General features: G+C 42.9%; 1 protein-coding gene across 3 annotated transcripts in view; it reads right to left on the reverse strand.

The window, feature by feature from the left end:
- LOC144264241 (cytosolic beta-glucosidase-like) overlaps positions 1-18,924 on the reverse strand; it is a 91,797-nt gene that overhangs the window by 18,064 nt on the left and 54,809 nt on the right. For 2 of the 3 annotated variants that reach the window (XM_077815800.1, XM_077815801.1), the window contains 2 exons: positions 16,301-17,106; positions 15,499-15,622 (listed from right to left, as the gene is read on the reverse strand). In XM_077815800.1, the coding sequence (XP_077671926.1) occupies positions 15,499-15,622; positions 16,301-17,106 (930 nt within the window). Of the gene's footprint in view, positions 1-4,278; positions 4,422-15,498; positions 15,623-16,300; positions 17,107-18,924 lie in introns of those variants that run through there. The other variant, XM_077815802.1, reaches the window with a different exon arrangement.

The following is an 18,924-nucleotide window of genomic DNA, read 5'->3' on the forward strand; positions in this document are numbered from 1 at the left end:
CATCTACATCACATGCCAGAGTTAGAGGCTTATTTCTAATGACTGAAACAAATACCAACTGGATGGGGAAATTTCCATGCATTCTTTCCATTAAAGATTGTAAGATGAACGTTTGACCCTGATTCTTGCTTTTAACAGCCATCTCAGTTCCTTCTTTTTTCTGGATGCGACCTAGAGTAACATACAGCAGCATAATTTACATGTCACATTAACCTCTTGAGCACTACACCAGAAAATGCCTCTCATGCCAGTTATTAAGCTCTTCTGCCCCAGCTTTATTTTATTTCTCTCCCATAATTTTTTCCACCCAATTTTTTTCTTTAAAAGAGTATTCAGTGGTTCTGTGGTGCTCCCAACCAATTTCACATTGTGTGTATGTGCTGACTAACAGCCAGGGATACATAAACTGTGAGTAGACTATAAAATTACCGTAAAAATGATCTTTAAAGGCTTCACTGTTACAAAATAAAGTAGTGCAACAACAAAAAATTCCTCCCAGCAGGGGATAATCAGTAGAAACCATATTTAATTGTAACACTGTTGTAGGGAAATTGTATGCAGAAGTAAGCCTTCTTTTCAAGCATTTATAGATATGAAGAATTTAATTACCCTTTAGATGGAAACTCTTTTATTTTTATTTCTTCTTCCCAAAGATATTCTTTGCAAAACTCCATTTGTCTAGTTTTTGATTATCCCAGCATGAAGGAGTAAAAAAAGGTATTTTTCCAACTCAAATTTTTCTGTGCACAGAATTATATAATCATACAAACTTCAAGATAAGATTTATAATATCTTGTTTATCCCCTCACCTGTGATGAATTGCACCCTACAATATATATTCTAATACCTTTGCCAGGTTTATTTTCAGACTCAGAAATGGGGATTCTTCTACCCTTCCATAGGCAAATTATTCTAGTCAAAGACACCTAATAACTCCCCAAAATATGCTGTTTAAACATCCACCTTGCTTCACAGAGGATAAGTGCTTTTGACATGTTTAAATAAAAAAATTTATATTTAATTTTCAACTATTATGCAGGTGCAGTATGTGATTTTTCATACTGTTCTTAATACAGTAAGATGAAGACATTCTTATACAGTGTGAATATCTGGACCTCCACACTCTGAAACAAACAAGTGTTTATTTTAAAATGCATGTTGCGTGTATAAATATCTATATCTCAGTTTTATATATATACATATATATACACACACACACACACACACACACCATATAGGTCAGTGGTTAGGGCACTAGATCAGAATCAGGAAACCAAAGTTTTGTTTCCAGTTCTACCACTGATCTGCTCCTTGACCTACGGAAAGTTACTTTGCACTTTCACTGCCTGTGTTTCTTCAGTTACAAAACTGAGATTGAAATACTTACCTAGCTCTGTAAAGTACTTTGAAATCTACAAATTAAGATTGCTATTTATTATTATATAAAATTGTGGAAAATCTTTCAACAAGGAGCAACTTCACTGCAAATAAACTAAAGTAACGTTATGGTTGAGAATTTGAACAGAGCAACCAAAATATGTAAAGGCATGACTCCTACAGAAATTATGAAGTAGGTAATACTGTATCTATATATTAAGGCATAGATATAAACAGATACATGCAGTGTGGCTGAGTTACAAATATTGTGGAAATCATGGCTTTACATGCCTTGACATTTGGGAGTTCAAATTCTCAGCCATAACACCATATTACAGTTATTTTCATTTAATATTAATAAAACTTCATAAGAGATAATGCATTGTTTGCATTTTATCTAATCACTTCTGATACTTTGCTTTATTGATCAATGTGGTTTCTTTTCATTTTATCTTGACACTATAACAGCATATATATAGAAATGCAATGACTTTGCTTCATTTTGACATTGTAATATTCTCTATGTACACTTGCATTTACATCATCTTGAGACCTTTGGAATGACAATAAGTCTCATTAAAGCAAGCAGTGAAATAGGATATCACGAAAACATCACAAAAAGTAACTAGTATGAAATCTAGGTAGCAATTTATCAAACAACCAACCAATTGGTTCAAAACATTGATTTTTCCAAATATATAATAATTTGTCTCTATAGCCACTTCTGAATCTCTCCTTTCTCTCACTCACTCCTTCCAGATCCAAATTCCCTTGTTTGCTACTCTGAATGGCTTCATCTGCCTTCATACACTGGTGCAGGAGAACTGGAATAATGAGTCTGTCCACTGCCCCACTGAGTGCCCTGACAATTGGGATAGCATATCATTCTCTTTCACTCTGATCCAGTGACTAATTATTTATGCAACAGTTGAGACTGAAAGCAACCCCTAACTGAGTAGTCTATATGCCAGTGGTTAGCACACTCTCCAGGCAGGTGGGCCAATCTCTTTCCATCTCAGGCAGAAGGAGCAATTGAACCCAGCTATCCTACATCTTGTGTGGTTACTCCCACCATTGGGCTTAAGGTTATAAAGGGGGGCAGCAAGCAGCGCCATCTTCTCCTCAGTTTATACATCCTCTGATTTGGATGGATGGGCCACACAGGTGAGATAGGCAGGGGAACGCCCAATTTGAGGATCCCACTGTGACTTACACCCCATATTCTTCATAGAATTATGGTTATGATATGAATATGGCATAACTAAGATATACTTTATGCAAGATGGCTCATGTAAGATATCATTGGAAAGGTTATGGTTTGATTAATGTAATTATCCAATTTGTATGCATGTATCATTTCTGTACCTGAAGTTAGGAATATTGACTATGTAACAATTACAACTGTGTGTGTACTTGGGGAAACGCCCACCAGACAGTAAGCAATCAGACTTAATAGGTCATTAGAAAAAGACAATGTGTCCTTGAAGATGTGGATCTCCCATCTGCCTGGCTTCCTTCCTGTGGTCATGGCAAATAAACCTGGTTTCATAGTTGCTTTGACATTGCAAGGTCAGGTGATAAGATCACCTGATACAAAATACCACCTAGGACACTGTTGGTACTTTTCCTCTGTAGGGGATGGGGATCAAACAAAGGTTTCCCGCCTTCGGTAAATCCTTTTTAAGGCTGGGGAGGGGGTTAATCTAGACTCTCCTTCATTGCCTACCCAAGAAGAAAGTGCTGAAAATACCTGAAGAGACAAAGGAACTAACCTGAGGGGAAAGGCAGATATGAGTTCAGACTGAGACAGAGGTCCAGTCTGTAAGAAGAAATAATTGGAACTCTAAGCTACAGAAACTCTGCAACTTGCCTAAAACAACATTTAGGGTGAGAAATTACTTCTTGAAACCAGTCTCTTTGAGATCTTGAATTTAATATGCGTGTTTTGTTTTATTTGTTCAGTAATATGGTTTGTTCGTTTGTTATCCCTTATAATCACTTAAAATCTGCCTTTTTTGTTTTGTTTATTATTAAACCCAGTTTGTGCAATTTCTAATTGGGGCTAAGAAGTTGCGCATCTCTCTCTTCACATTGAGGGAGAGGGCAAATTTTTATGAGCCTGTGCTGTGTACAATGCAAGACAGTATTATTTTGGGTTTATTTCCCCATGTGAGTGCTGGGTGAATCTCTCACAGACTTCAGTCTGCGTCTGCAGCTGGGCGTGGCCCTACCTGCGTGTGTGCTGCAAGAGGCGGGAGAGCCTAATTCAGCAGAACAGGGAGAGGGAATCCAGGCTGGTGGAGCAGGAGGGGCTCAGTGAAACCCCAGTACATCAGGTGGCATCTCAGAATGGGGAGGAGGGTCTAACCTATCACAGTGGCGTAGTCAAGCAGGGTAATGTGCAAGCTTATTGTTGTGAGACACTGGTGGTGATTTTAACTGAGTTTCAAGTGTGTTGGCTGGAGAACAGACAAAGCAGTTACCGGTTTGTTGTTTTCTGTTTGCTTATTTAGAGTCAAGGAAGTAGAGGTAGAAAAGCCGCAAGATGAGTGAAAATAGTGAAACGGTTGCAAAGCTGGAACTCTGCAGAGTTCCAGGCAGAGGAGAGGAAGAAATAACACCACAGACAGGTGGAATTAAAACAGATGGAAATTGATGAGCAAAAAAGCAGCCATCAGAGAGCCATGGAACTGAGACTGCTAGAAGCTGATTAGGAAAGGGAAGCTCAGAAGCATGAACTGGCCCTAATGGAGTGGAAGAGACCGAACCCCCTCCCCTCCCCACAAGGGGCTCCACTTCTCCAAAAATCCACAAGCGGAAGCAGTTGTGTCCAGCATACAATGAGTCTGGTGACATTGCTAAATATTTCAATCACCTTTGAGAGGCTGTGTATGCTCCATGTGATTCCTGAGGATCAGAAGATGACCACTTTGGTTGCAAAGTTGACTGGGAGAGCTCTGGACATATTCAGTAAGATGCCAATGGGTGATGGTTCCACTTATGGTAAATTAAGGAATTGGCTTTGAAACAGTTTCAGATTACACCTGAAATGTATAGAGTAAAAATTAGAAGCCTTGAGAGGGGCTGGATTAAGTAATATGGTTTATGTGAACCAAATGAGAGATTTACTGGATAAGTGGGTCGGGGGAAAGGTATTTCAAGCTTTGAAGGAATGTGTGATTCGGTTGCTCAGGAACAGTTCCTGAATATGTCTAGTTATTATGTAAAATAGCACCTATTACTAATAAGTCAGAGGCAGAGGGGTTTAAGTTTAATGGGAAGCAAGGTCACTGCTTTATCCCTGGGAAGAGGGAGAGTGGTCAGGGGGTGGGGCATTCACCCTCCCAGAATCCTACCTCCCAAACCACCCTTAAAAACCAGGTGACTCTAGAAGGTGCTTCCACTGTAATTTTACAGAGCAGCTGAAATATAACTGCCCCAAATTGAAGGAGAATAAGCCTCCCTTGTTGGCTTGGCTGTCCTCAGCCCCAAGGCACTGGAGAGTAATCCCACAATTTATCATACCTGCTTGGTGAACACAGGCCCTGGTGAACCGGACAAGGAACACACTAAGGTTGTCAGGACTGAGGGCATGGGGTAGAGAGATACTGGGGCATAGCTTTTTCTGGTTCGACCAAGTGTGGTCCAGAGGCTAGTATTTTACCTGGACAAATGACCAGCATTAAGGGGGTGGGGCAGGAAAGGTTCCCCACGCCACTAGCAAAGGTTTGTGTGGAGTGGGAAGGCAATTTATTTGTGGGGATGCTAGAGGACATCCCGGTGGACATGTTGGAAGGAAATTACTTTTTCCACAAGGCCAGGACTGTTGGTGTGGTAACTTCCAGCATGGAGGAGTGTTGTGTAGGGTCCCCAAATGGGGAGGAGAGTGTATTGCCTGCCAGTGAGAGGGCTGTTCCAGTTGGTAGCTGCAGGTCTGATGCAGCTGAACCGGTGATAGGTCCTGCTCTAGAGAGCATGGAGGTGTGTTTCTCAGAGAGGAGTCTGGGGAAGGGTGTTGGAACCTGAGAATCCACAGAGGAGGTTGGTGAGGGTTCCATTGGCACTGCAGTGAAAGGTGGCAGCGTGCTTTCAGGTGTGGGAGAGGTGGAGTCAGGCCTCTGCCCAACTGAAAGCAACAGGTCCCCAAGGCTAGGAGCAGGAGAGATGTGGTCAGTGGCTGAGGATTTTATCCCAAGTATTAGATGTCAGGAATATGCAGCTAAGTGAAAGGCAGACCCCTCTCTACAGGGCATAAGAAAGTGTATCCTAGAGGGAACTCTAGGAAGGGAGTAGGGGAATTTTTTATTTTTTTTTTTAAGAGGATGGGAAACTGTATAGAGAGGCTCCTGTGGGAAGAAACAGAGGCCCCAGGCAACCTTGTAAGTAGTTGGTTGTATCCAGCCAGCTCCGGGGGGAATTAATGCTGGTAACACACAATGGTCCCTTTGCTGGTCACTTGGGGGTACAGAGAACTTATTACAGGCTAAGGAGGAATTTCTACTGGCCAGGAATACAGAATGATGCGAGAGATTATTGCAGGTCTTGTGTGGTGTGTCAAGAGGAAAAAACCTGTAGGACCCCAGAAAGCTCCTCAGTGTCACTTAAATGTCATACAGGAGGCATTTCTGAGGGTGGCAATGAACATTGTGGGTCCAATGCCATGACCCACTCGGAGGGAGAACAAATATATCTTAGTGGTACCCTGAGGCAGCCACTTTGTCCAATACAGCAACTGAGACAGAGGCAAGAGCCCTGCTCACTATCTCCATCTGAGTGGGTTTCCCAAAGAAGATTTTGTCCGATTGGGAGACAAACTTTATGTCACAGTTGTTCAATGAGCTATGGAAGGTGTGTGGCATGAAATAACTTAAGACTGCCCCCTATCATCCCTGGGCCAATGGGTGGGTGGAAAGTTTAATGGGACCCTGAAATCCATGCTGGGAATGTACACCAAGAAAAGGGGCCAAAGTTGGGACAAGTTATTGCCCTTTCCACTGTATGCTTACAGGGAGGTACCCCAAGAGTCAAAGGTTTTCTCCATTTGACTTTTTATATGGGAGAAAAGTAAGGGGACCCCTTGATCTCATTAAAGACTCATGGAAAGGGTGCCATGAGGTGAGGGAAGAACTAGTAACTGAGTATGTTCAGAGGTTTAGAAAGGAGTTAAAGGACATGATGGAAATTGTCCAAAACAAAACTCCAAGACAGTCAGGCCAAACAAAAGGCATGGTATGATAAAATCTTGTAAATGCAAGATTTTGACATAGGTGATGGTACTCAGCCCCGCAAAAATGTTCAAAATGCAAAACTCTTGGGAGGGGCCCTTTGAGATGGTAGAAGTGGCCAATGAGGAAACATCAGGTTAAAAAGCCCCAATATGATACTGTTTCCCAACTGGTACACGTGAACCAGCCCAAAGACTATCACAGCAGGGAGGCCAGAGTAAACATGATCGGTTGTGTGGAAGGGGAAACTGAGGCACACTCACTCACTGATTTGATGGCTGAATGCCAAGATGGATTGACTCTGGAAAGCCTTGAAATCTGTAGAGAATTAACACCAGTCAAAAGTGGGGAGGCGTTGTCAGTGCTGCAGGAGTACAGCGAGGTGTTTTTATGAGCTTGCATTGTGCAGATCTTTCTATACAGTGCAAGATAGTATTATTTGGGGTTTATTTCCCAAATGGGCTGTGCACATGAGTGCTGGGTGAATCCTCTCACACAGAGCTGACTTCAGTCTCTCTGCAGCTGGGTGTGGCCCTACCTGCGTGTGTGCTGCGAGAGGCTGGAGAGCCTAATTCAGCAAGACAGGGAGAGGGAATCCAGGCTGATGGAGCAGAAGGGACACAGTGAAACTCCAGTACATCAGGTGGCACCTCAGAAGTTGGGCGGGGGGGGGGGAGATCTAATCAGTCATACCCATTGAGGCTTGGGTATGGGTCTAGGCGCAGGGGTGCCTGAGTCAGCTGTACACATGCTCACTGGCAGATTCATAAGTCCCAAGAGACTTTACCAGCTGACTTTTAGGCACCTTAGGATTTTTAGGTGTCTGAGTTAGGTGGCAGTTAAGTGGACATTTTTAGGATCTCAATGGCACCTAAATGTTGGACTTTGAGCATATCAGTCCTTTTGTTGTCTACTCTTTAGTCTATCTGGGTAAAGTTTTCAAAAATACCTCTGACTTAATAGCCTCAGTCTCATTTTCAAAAGTGACTTAGGCACTGATGACCCTAAATCCCACTGACTTTGAATGAGACTTAGGCTTCTAAGGGACAGACTTTAAAACATATGTTGGGTCTAGAGAAGCAGATAGGTGCCTAGTGAGATTTGCAGAGTACTTAGGTGCCTAATTCCCATTTAAATCAATTTCTTCCTGATGGGAATTTTTTTTTTTTAAAATCACATAACAAAAGTGATGTTGGAGAACAAATCAACATCCCTTCACATTCCAATGCCTTCAGTGCATTGGACATCACCTTGTAGTGGTTTGAAGGACAAGGAGCAATGCCGTGCACCATTTGGCAAATGCAATCTCGCTAGTGTAATTCCAAGATGTTCAGTTGTATGAACTTTTCAATTTTATGAACTCCTCAATCCAATTAATTTGTAAAATAGGGGCTCTATTGAATTTAACATTTATATTGTTGTACTGTACAGAGGCCTCAAACAAAATGGGATACATCATGCTTGGCACTGCACAAACAGGCATTGATTTAGCACAGCCCTTACACATATGCATAAACTGTGATGGGTATACCAACCCCACACTGGTGAGGTGAGGCTTAAGGAGTTGCTCTAGATGCAGGAAGCCACGCCACCTTGTTCCTGCAGGGCATGCTCCCTGTGGACGGAGAATTCAAAAGGGAGCAACTCAGCTCAGTCTGGATGGATCAAGCAGGAGAAGAGTTGGGTGCTGCAGTCTCCTGTAGAGAAGCTGCCAGGGCTCCAACTGGCTGGGACTGCACCACATAGTCAAACCACCGCAGGCCTTTCAACTGCAACGGCCAAGGATGACAAGCCACTGTTAAAAGGGGAAGACACTCTGGAGAATGACCCAAGAGGACTCCAAGGGGGACACGAAGACAGAGGTGTGGCACAGATGGAGGAACAGAAGCAGGGGTAGGAAGTGACCCAGGGAACCGGCGTAAGGGCATCTGCCCCTAGGCCATGTATTGGAACCATTATTTTGAAGGGCCCTGGTTTGGAACCCAGTGGAGCAGGGTGGGCCTGGGTTCCACAACCCCAGTCACAGACTCTGACCATTGGGGGACTGCCTACTGGCTAGGATCAGTGGCAACGCAGCCACAGACTGTCACTGTGGGGTGACATTACCACTGACTCTCGGTGCTAGGCGGGGCACCCACAGACTTTTGCCTTTGGGTGACTTTGCCACAGATCCTGCTGCTAGATAAGGTGGTCAGACTCTCGTTGTGGAGTGATCTTGCCACTGATTCTAGACACTAGGCAAAATGGCCACAGACTCTTACCTTTGCACAAGACTGTTACTGATGCTAGCCACTAGGCAAGGTGGCCACTGACGCTTGCTATTGGGTGACATAGCCTGGAGTATCACCACTAGGCAGTATCGCTGCCCTTGGCTACAAAACCCCACCACAATAACTTTAAGCATATAGGAGGAGCTAGTGTGGAGTTTTGTGAGGGACTTGTCATGGTGAAGGAGGAGCAGTTATGTGACCCTTGGGGTAAGTTTGGGGGGGGGGTGTGTACGCGCGTGCACACGCTTGTTGTGGTGTGCTTACTGCTGGACTGAAATATACCGTTTGGTCTGTTTGGGGGACAGTGTGCTGAGCCTAGCAGCCTGCTAGGGAAGGCCGAGAGCTGACAGCTTCTTAATAAGGCTTTAATCCTTAAGCACCCATCAACCCTTAACCAGGAAGTGGGGCTACTCAGGAAGACCAAGGCTCTAAAAAGCCCACTCCTAAGCGACCAGAAGAGCTAGCAAACAGGAGCAGCTAGCAGGGGAGTTTTGCGAGGGAGTTGAAGGCTAGATACACTTAACATTCCTTAAACTTCTTTAAACTTAAGCCAAAAACCACCCTCTGATAAAAACAAAACAGCAAAGGAATTAGCTGCAGGAGTAAAAAGAGAATGCAGGCAGAAGTCCAGCAACATCTGTGCATTCGGTGCAAGGAGCTCCTGGCCCTCAGAGACTGTATACAAGCTTTAGAGACCAGGCTGGCTCAGCTGGAGGAGCTAAGGGAGCCAGAGAGGTACAGAGATGAGACTTTCTGGGACGTAGTAGAATGGTCCCACCCCCAGTCTGACAGCCTCTGTGCTGTTGAGGAGGATGAAAGCCTCAGAGAAAGAAAACATCCAACTGGAGCAAAGGGAAATGATCCCATAGTTGGGACCCTCCTTCCAGATGATGATGTGGTATCCTCTCACACTGAGGAGACCTCTCCAGGGTAGGGAACACCAGTTTTTAGGAAGAGACAGGTAGCTGGGTTTGCAATGACCGGGAGAACCGCATGGTGACTTGCCTGCCTGGTGCGAAGGTTGCGGATCTCTTGAGACATCTAGATAGGTTCATGTGTAGTGCTGGGGAGGAGCCAGTGGTTGTGGTACATGCAGGTACCAATGACATAGGGAAGGATAGGAGAGAGGTCCCGGAGGCCAAATTTAGGCTGCTAGGTAAGAGATTGAAGTTCAGGACCTCCATGGTGGCATTCTCTGAAATGCTTCCAGTTCCACACTCAGGGCCAGTTAGGCAGGCAGAACTGCAGGGTCTCTTTGGGGAAAGGGGAGCCTATACAGGAAGGATGGGCTCCACCTAAACCAAAATGGAACCAGATAGCTGGCACTTAACATTAAAAAGGTTGTAGAGCAGTTTTTAAACTAAGGGCTGGGGGAAAGCAGACAGGTGCGGAGGAGCATGTGGTTTGGACAGAGACATCCCTTAGGGAAGGATCTACTCATGGAAAGTCTCTATATCCTAGTAAGGAGGAGAGTATGGAAGATAAAATACAGGTAGGATCTGATAAACAGTCAAATGAAAAAAGTCTTATTCAATTACATCATGTAATGGGAGACAGCTAAAAAGTGACAAGTTTTTAAAGTGCTTATATACCAATGCTAGAAGTCTAAATAATAAGATGGGTGAACTACAGTGCCTCATATTAAATGAGAATATTGATATAATAGGCATCACATAAACCTGGTGGACTGAGAATAATCAATGGGACACAGTAACACCAGGATACAAAATATATCTGAAGGACAAAACAGGTCATGCTGGTGGGGGAGTGGCACTATATGTGAAAGAAAGCGTAGAATCAAATGAAGTAAAAATCGTAAATGAAGCAAACCATAGAATCTCTGTGGATAGTACTATAGATAGTAATTCCATGATTTAATAATCATATAGCAGTGGGGATATATTACCGGCCACCTGACCAGGATGGTGATAGTGACTGTGAAATGGTCCGGGAGATTAGAGAGATTATTAAAATAAAAAAATCAACAAATAATGAGGGATTTTCAACTATCCCCATATTGACTGGGTACATATCACCTCAGGACGGGATGCAGAGATAAAGTTTCTTGACTCCTTAGATGACTGCTTCTTGGAGCAGCTAGTCCTGGAACCCACAAGAGGAGAGGCAATTTTTGATTTAGTCCTAAGTGGATCACTAGATCAGGTTCATGAGGTGAATATAGCTGCACTGCTTGGTAATAAGAAAAGGAGTACTTGTGGCACCTGTCACCACAATATAATTAAATTTAACATCCCTGTGGCGGGGAAAACACCAAAGCAGCCCAGCACTGTAGCATTTAATTTCAGAAAGGGGAACTAACAAAAATGAGGAGGTTAGTTAAACAGAAATTAAAAGGTACAGCACCAAAAGTAAAATCCCTGCAAGTTGCATAGAAACTTTTAAAAGACACCAAAATAGAGGGTCAACTTAAATGTATACCCCAAATTAAAAAAATATAGTAAGAAAATAAAAAAGCCACTGTGGCTAAACAAAGTAAAAGAAGCAGTGAAAGGCAAAAAGGCATCTTTTAAAAAGTGGAATTTAAATCCTACTGAGGAAAATAGAAAGGAACAAACTCTGGCAAATGAAGTGTAAAAATATAATCAGGAGGAAAAACTTTTTTTGAAGTACAGCTAGCCAAAGACTCAAAAAGTAATAGGATTTTTTTTAAAAAAACACAACAGAAGCAGGAAGCCTGCTAAACCAGTGGGGCCACTGGACGATCGAGATGCTAAAGGAGCCCTCAAGGATGATAAGGTCATTGCAGAGAAACTAAATGAATTATTTGCATCAGTCTTCATGGTTGAGGATGTGAGGGAGGTTCCCAAACCTGAGCCAAATCTGAGGAGTCGTTAGAGGAGGTTTTGGAACAAATTGATAAACGAAACAGTAATAAGTCACCAAGACCCGATGGTATTCGCCCAAGAGTTCTGAAGGAACTCAAATGTGAAATTGCAGGACTAACTATAGTCAGTAACCTATCATTTAAATCAGCTTCTGTATCAAATGACTGGAGGATAGCTAATGTGACACCAATTTTTATAAACGTTGACCCCAGCATTTGCAGGCCGGTAAGCCTGACTTGAGTACCAGCCAAACTGGTTGAAACTATAGTAAAGAACAAAATTGTCAGACACATAGATGAACATAATTTGTTGGGGAATAGCCAACATGGTTTTTCTAAAAGGGAAATAATGCCTAACCAATTTACTAGAATTCTTTGCGGGGGTCAACAAGCATGTGGACCAAGGGGGATCCAGTGGATTTAGTGTAAGTAGATTTTTAGAAAGCCTTTGACAAGGTCCCTCACCAAAGGCTCTTAAGCAAAATAAGCAGTCATGGGATAAGAGGGAAGGTGCTCTCATGGATTGGTAACTGGTTAAAAGATAGGAAACAAAGGCTAGGAATAAATGGTCAGTTTTCAGAATGGAGAGAGGTAAATAGTGGTGTCCCCCAAGGGTCTGTTCTGGGACCAGTCCTATTTAACATTCATAAATGATCTGCAAAAAGGGGTAAACAGTGAGGTGGCAAAATTTGCAGATAATGCAAAACTACTCAAGATAGTTAAGTTGCAGGCAGACTGCAAAGAGCTACAAAAGGATCTCTCAAAACAGGGTGATTGGGCAACAAAATGGCAGATGAAATTCAATGTTGATGAATGCAAAGTAATGCACACTGGAAAACATAATCCCAACTATACATATAAAATGATGGGGTCTAAATTAGCTGTTACCACTCAAGAAAGATCTTGGAGTCATTGTGGATAGTTCTCTGGAAAAATCCACTCAATGTGCAGCGGTAGTCAAAAAAGTGAACAGAATGTTGGGAATCATTAAGAAAGGGATAGGTAATAAGATAAATATCATATTGCCTCTATATAAATCCATGGTATGCCCACATCTTGAATACTGCATGCAGATGTGGTCACCCCATCTCAAAAAAGATATATTTGAATTGGAAAAGGTTCAGAAAAGGGCAACAAAAATTATTAGGGATATGCAATGGCTGCCATATGAGGAGAGAATAATAAGACTGGGACTTTTCAGTTTGGAAAAGAGACAGCTAAGGGGGGATGTGCTAGAGGTCTATAAAATCATGACTGGTGGGAGACAGTAAATAAAGTGGTGTTTACTCCTTCTCATAACACAAGAACTAGGGATTACCAAATGAAATGAATAGGCAGCAGGTTTAAAACAAACAAAAGGAAGTATTTTTTCCACACAACACACAGTCAACATGTGGAACTCCTTGCCAGAGGATGTTGTGAAGGCCAAGTGTAAAGGTTTGGACTCACCCCTGTGGCACCTCCTGCTGGTAGTCATTGGGAATTAGCTCATCCAGCCCCAGAGCACCCTCTGCAGGCCGGTGATCCACCTTACTGCCAGCCCTCCTGTGTCCCTCCCAGGACCCAGTGCCCCTTTCCTTGGGGTGCTGCCCCCCTGGCAGAACCCCCACACTCTCAGGTTCTAGGTCTCCTCACCCAGGGGAACCTTAACCCCACCTCACCTCAGTTTGGGCTACTGCCAGTCCCCACTTAGCTCCTTATATCAGGGGCAGACTGCAGTGTATACGCCACTCATCACCGGCAAGGGGGTTTTGGACCTGCTGCCTCCGCCTACCTGTGGGCTGCCCCTCTGTAACCCTACACCTATTCAGCCTGTAGCCTAAGGCTTTCCAGGGAGGAACTCCCAGCTCCTCTGGCCCTTCCCCAGCCCTGTCCCCAATCTAGGTGCCGTGCCGTGCCGTGCCCTTCTCCCTCTACAGGTAGAGGGAGGAGTGACTGGGGTCCTGGATCATAGCCTCTTATAGGGGCCAGCTGGGCCTGATTAAGCTGGCCACAGCTGCGGCAGCTCCCTTAATCCGGCTGGGCCCTAAGCCCTCTCCCCGGGCTGGCCTCAGCCCTGTCAGGGCTGGAGCAGGTAACCACCCCACTATACCAAAACTACAGCAGGGTTCAAAAAAAAAACTAGATAAAATCATGCAGGATAGGTCCATCAATAGCTATTAACCAGGATGGGCAGTGATGGTGTCCCTAGCCTCTGTTTGCCAGAAGCTGGGAGTGGGCAACAGGGGATGGATCACTTAATGATTACCTGTTTTGTTGATTCCCTCTGGGGCCCTTGGCATTGGCCACTGTCAGAAGACAGGATACTGGGCTAGATGGACCTTTGGTCTGACTTAGTATGGCTGTTCTTATGCTCTTAAGAGTAGTCCCATTCATTTCAGTTGGACTACACACGTGCTTAGACCCAAATCCTCAACGTAGTTAGGTGTCTAACTTCCACTGATCTCAATGGGAGTAAGGCGCTCTACATACATTTGGGGATCTGGGCCGAAGTGCTTTGCTGGATTGGGCCCACAGTGAAATACCATCCCTATCCCAAACAGCTTACAGTGTAAGAGACCTAAGTGTTATTAAGGTGTATCTCTTTACAACCTCTCCAGAAGTCTCAGCAGAAGCCAAGCCCTGTCCTGCTGAGTCAAGGTGGTCACACCAAATTGGGATTTGGAGTGGGGAGGAGAATAATAGTACAATTTCTTAAGTTAATGTTTCACTGAGAGCTGGTTCAAGGAAGAGACTGTAAAAATGGCAAGACAAAAGGCAAGTAAAATGAAGAGGAAGGAACTGCTGCAAAATTACTAACATTAAATAATATTTTGTTCATGCTTATGATCACTTATGACAAACATGCTCGGGAGAAGAGCAGTCATATGAAGGAATTTAGCATTTTCAAATGCAATTCTAACTTGATATATCTTGGGAAGCTCTACTCCCTATGAGTCACCCTGGTGCATAGAGCCTGCTCAAGGAAGGTAGAGGTGTGATTTTTCAAAAGACCTCACCATAGGCCTAATTCTGCTCTTATCGAAGCCAGTGGTGAAGCATCCATTGACTTCTATACCAGCAGAGCTATGCCAATATTGAGCACTTTTGAAAATCCCCTCCTAAGGGCTGAAGTGGAACTGATATGATGCATTAGCTCTGCACTGGAGTGAATTTCACTGTGTGAACATTCCAAACACTGCATGGAGCTAATAGCATGCAGTCTTCCTTAAGCTATATGCAACAGGATCATATTCTAGAACAAAGAATATATATTAGATCGAAGGGCCAGATTTTCAAAAGTATCCAGCGTGTAGCAATTCCCGTTCTTTGCAATGACAGCTGCTGGCTGCTGAGCAGCTTTAAAGATCTGGCCGCCAGTTGTGGATGCTATGGATATTGAGCAAAGCTGGCCCTAAAATGTGCAGTTTTGAGGCCCTAAAATGTGCAGTTTTGAAAGTGCTTTTTTTTTAAAAAAAAAAAAACCAGGCAGGCCATAAAAAAATAGAAAATCTACCATTTTTGCTTTATGAAGATAGCAAAAGAGTACAATTCCAAAATACCCAGTGCTGAACATTTCCATTTGATTCCATTCCAAGATTATGAAGTAGGATTAAATCTACCTTTCTGCTAAATATTCTTCCTTCCTTTCTGCCAAACATTTTTTTCTAATCACATTACTTTACTCTGATTTACACAAGTTTTAGCTTCAGGAATCAATGGCCATTGCTGAATGCAAATAGGCACACAAGAAAATTATATTAAGTTTGCACAATTGATCTTTCATCATTTAAAAATGTACCTTTTAAAATTTCTTGTAATGTCAGCCTGAAATACTTCCAGCGCTGAGTGTCATCAAGTGGAGCAGGGTCACTCTGGGAAAACCCATTCTCAGTGATGTAAATTATAGGATTATTATATGTATCCTAGAACAAGAGAGCAGAAGTTTTATTCAGAACAGATGTAAGAAAACCCATAAAATCACATGCATTCGCTTCTATCTTCTCTAAGCTACAACCCCTAACTCGTTTTCATCAAATTGCACTGACCCTATTAACTTGTAATTTTCCATGTGCTGACCTTTCATGACTAACAGTGGAAAAGCAAAACTGTGCAAACATCCATGAAGATAGTGAAATGACTTATTTTAATAAGAATACAAAAATATCTTTCCTGCATAGCATCTGCGTCTTGTCACCGCTCCTTAACCCTTTGGTACTAGCAGTCACAGCATGTACCACTGTCAGCAATGGTTTGCATGCCAGGAAAACCTGACTGCTAGCATCCAAAAGATCATTTGTGAAGTTCAACAGACGATCGAACACTCACATATCATTTCAAATTGTAACTCCTGCTCAGTATGAGTTGTCAAGTAATAGCAACAAAAAAACTGCCAAGTCTTCACCTTTCTCAGTAGTTATGATGCAAAAATGAAACACAGAATCCCAAGTCAACTTGTTTACACTCTTGCACCGTGCCTTTTGCTACAGCATGTGGGTGCCTCCCAATAACTGAGTCACCCATATTGCACTGCACAAATCCTTTTCCTCAGTGGTGGTTAGCTAACTAAAAATCTGGATGATCAAGTGAGTGTCACACCATACCTTGATATATTTCAGTAGCCTACGTAAACCCCAGGGAACTACAGCCAGCCATGAGCTGCCAGCAGCAAAAGGCCAGGAACGGTCCATTATTTGTTCAGCTTCTCTGTCCCCAGAAACACTTGGTTCACTGTGTGTATTTTTTTGGCACTTTACTTTGCGAGTAGTATAATAATTTAGGGAAAAAAAGTCAGCAGTTCCCTTGATCGTCATCTTTTCTTCCTCGGTAAATTCTGGAAGCCTTGATGATAGGTAGCCTTGCTTTGTACTCATTACAGAGATCTGGGATTTCATGATGGCCGGATAGTCACCACTAATAAATATGGGTTCAGCAAACCAGTCTAAGCAAAAGGCCATATACCTTTTAGTAGCTTCTTGATCTGCAAGACAAGTTGGATCTAAAGGTTCTGCCCAATCTGAGTTTAGAGCTATAGACACAAGCCCATGTTGCTTTTCTCTAAATAACAAATCATAACTGTGCCAGGCTTTAGCATGAGCCTTTATCATGTTATGAGCTGTCCGATACGCTCCAATACCAGGTTCCATTATTCCTGGAGCCACAATGCCTTTTTCATAGCCATCTTTAGCAACAACATAAGGCTCATTAATAGTGACCCACAGTTTCACTCGGTCTCCAAATGCTCTGAAGCAAAACTGTGCATAGCTGTCAAAGACCTCAGTGATTGCATCAGAGCTCCAGCCACCTTGATCTTCTAAATGTTGAGGTAAATCAAAGTGATATAATGTCACCATGGGCACAATGCTATTTGCCAACAGGTCATCAATGATCTTGTCATAGTAATCAACTCCTGAAAAAGATAAAAGAAAAAAGGTTGGCTTCATATTTTATTACCTTAAAAATGCAGAAACCTCACTTGCAAATAATGTTACCACAGCGTTATTTTTCTCTGTCTCCTCAGTATTGCGTATCATCTCACAGGTGTATGCTAAATCTATTTTAAACCAGGAGGGAAAGATTTTCAGAAGTTGTCTTCACCCAGCAGCTGCTATTTAGGCACCAAAAGGGACCGCATTTTCAGAAGTAATCAGTGCACAGGAGCTTCCACTGAGAACAGTGGGAGTTGCTGGATACTTAACACTTTTGAAAATTTGGTCTCTTCATGTAGTGGCCAAATGGGAGCTAAGCTCTCAAGAATCTAGCCCTAAATGTAGGAGCTGAGCTCTTTTGAAAACTGTACCCTCATTGTATAGTTTGATCAATACCAAAGCTAGGTCTAATGGAGGGATTTTTCTCCTGGAGAACTACACAGACACTAAAGCAAAGAGTGCAATGTTCACCAAGATCAAGGCACGTTGTAACCGGTTGGCCTCTTTTGATTTGCACCTGGTCAGTAGGGTGAGCCATTTCCTTTTGGATGTGGGCCTTGCTGTTGCTATCCCTGACTTTCTCAACTGCAGATTAACCAATTGCAATGAATTCTACAATTTAGAAGTATCTGGAGGCTGAAGCTGGGGCAGCATGCAGCAGTTCCCTCTCCAGCTTGGGCATCTTGTCAGGTCTATCTGACATTTGGGGCTCTTCATTGGTTGCTATTGGTCTCTAGATGGTGTTGGTCTTGAGCTACAATACTTAAGTGTCTTGGGACAAGCCCACCTGAGAGACTAACTCCCTCCTTGTGACATTGCCACAGTTGCAGACAGCAGAGGCACTCAAGCTAGATCCCTCTGGTTATAAAAGAGAGGGGACAGACAGTTGGTCATTCGCCATGAGGATCCTGGCACTCTGAAACTTTCCCCCACCACTTTGGTCTGAAATAGCCTGAACTTGATCACCTGGGAAAGCAACAAAAGCCATTTATTTGATAGGCTTTGGGGGGCAAAGCTTGAGAGGATATTCCTGGAGGGCGAATGGGGATATTCAGTTACTGGGCTTTATCAGCTGGCTAAGTTAACGTGTCTCCTGTATGATTATTTTTATGCAGCTGGGTGGTCATTGTAAATTAAAGTTGCTGCCTGAGCACTTGGTGCTTTTGTATGGGCATTTTTTTTAGTTTTGTTTAAATATAAATAAATAAAAGGAAATAGATTTTTTTCAAGCCTCCTTAGAATGATGGGTCTTGCATCATATGTAAAATATGGTGTTACTTTTTCAGACGTGGGCTAACAGTTAGCTTGCTCCTTCACAAAAACCATCTGACTTTGGATTTTTCCAATTGCATTCTTACTAATAATATTAACTTTGAATTATTATTTATAGTACAGTTAAATTCAAAGGGTCCAGACAGGACAGAGAGTGCTTTATGCAGGTGCCATACAGACAAAAGGTAGAGCTTGCCTCAGAGACTTGGATTCACTTTTGAAAATTGCCTTAGTGACTTAGGAACCCAGGCCCCATTTTCAAAAGTGATTTATGCACTTGTGAGTCATTAAGACATAAGCTCCTAAATCTCTTTTGAAAATGGGACTTAGGCCCTGGGACAAGACTTGACAGTTTGAAGACTTGAACACATGGAAGAAAGGAGCGGACAACAATAAGGTTGCATATATTAGCTGAGTATATGATTTGGAGACTTCATAGAGTTTTATTTTGAATATAGTAACAAAATATGTTAATGAATCACAAACAAGCCACCTGTATTAGTGAGTGAATGTGTTAGTCCTATGCT

This window comes from Eretmochelys imbricata, chromosome 4 (assembly GCF_965152235.1).
Source record: "Eretmochelys imbricata isolate rEreImb1 chromosome 4, rEreImb1.hap1, whole genome shotgun sequence".
NCBI classification, from domain to species: domain Eukaryota; kingdom Metazoa; phylum Chordata; order Testudines; family Cheloniidae; genus Eretmochelys; species Eretmochelys imbricata.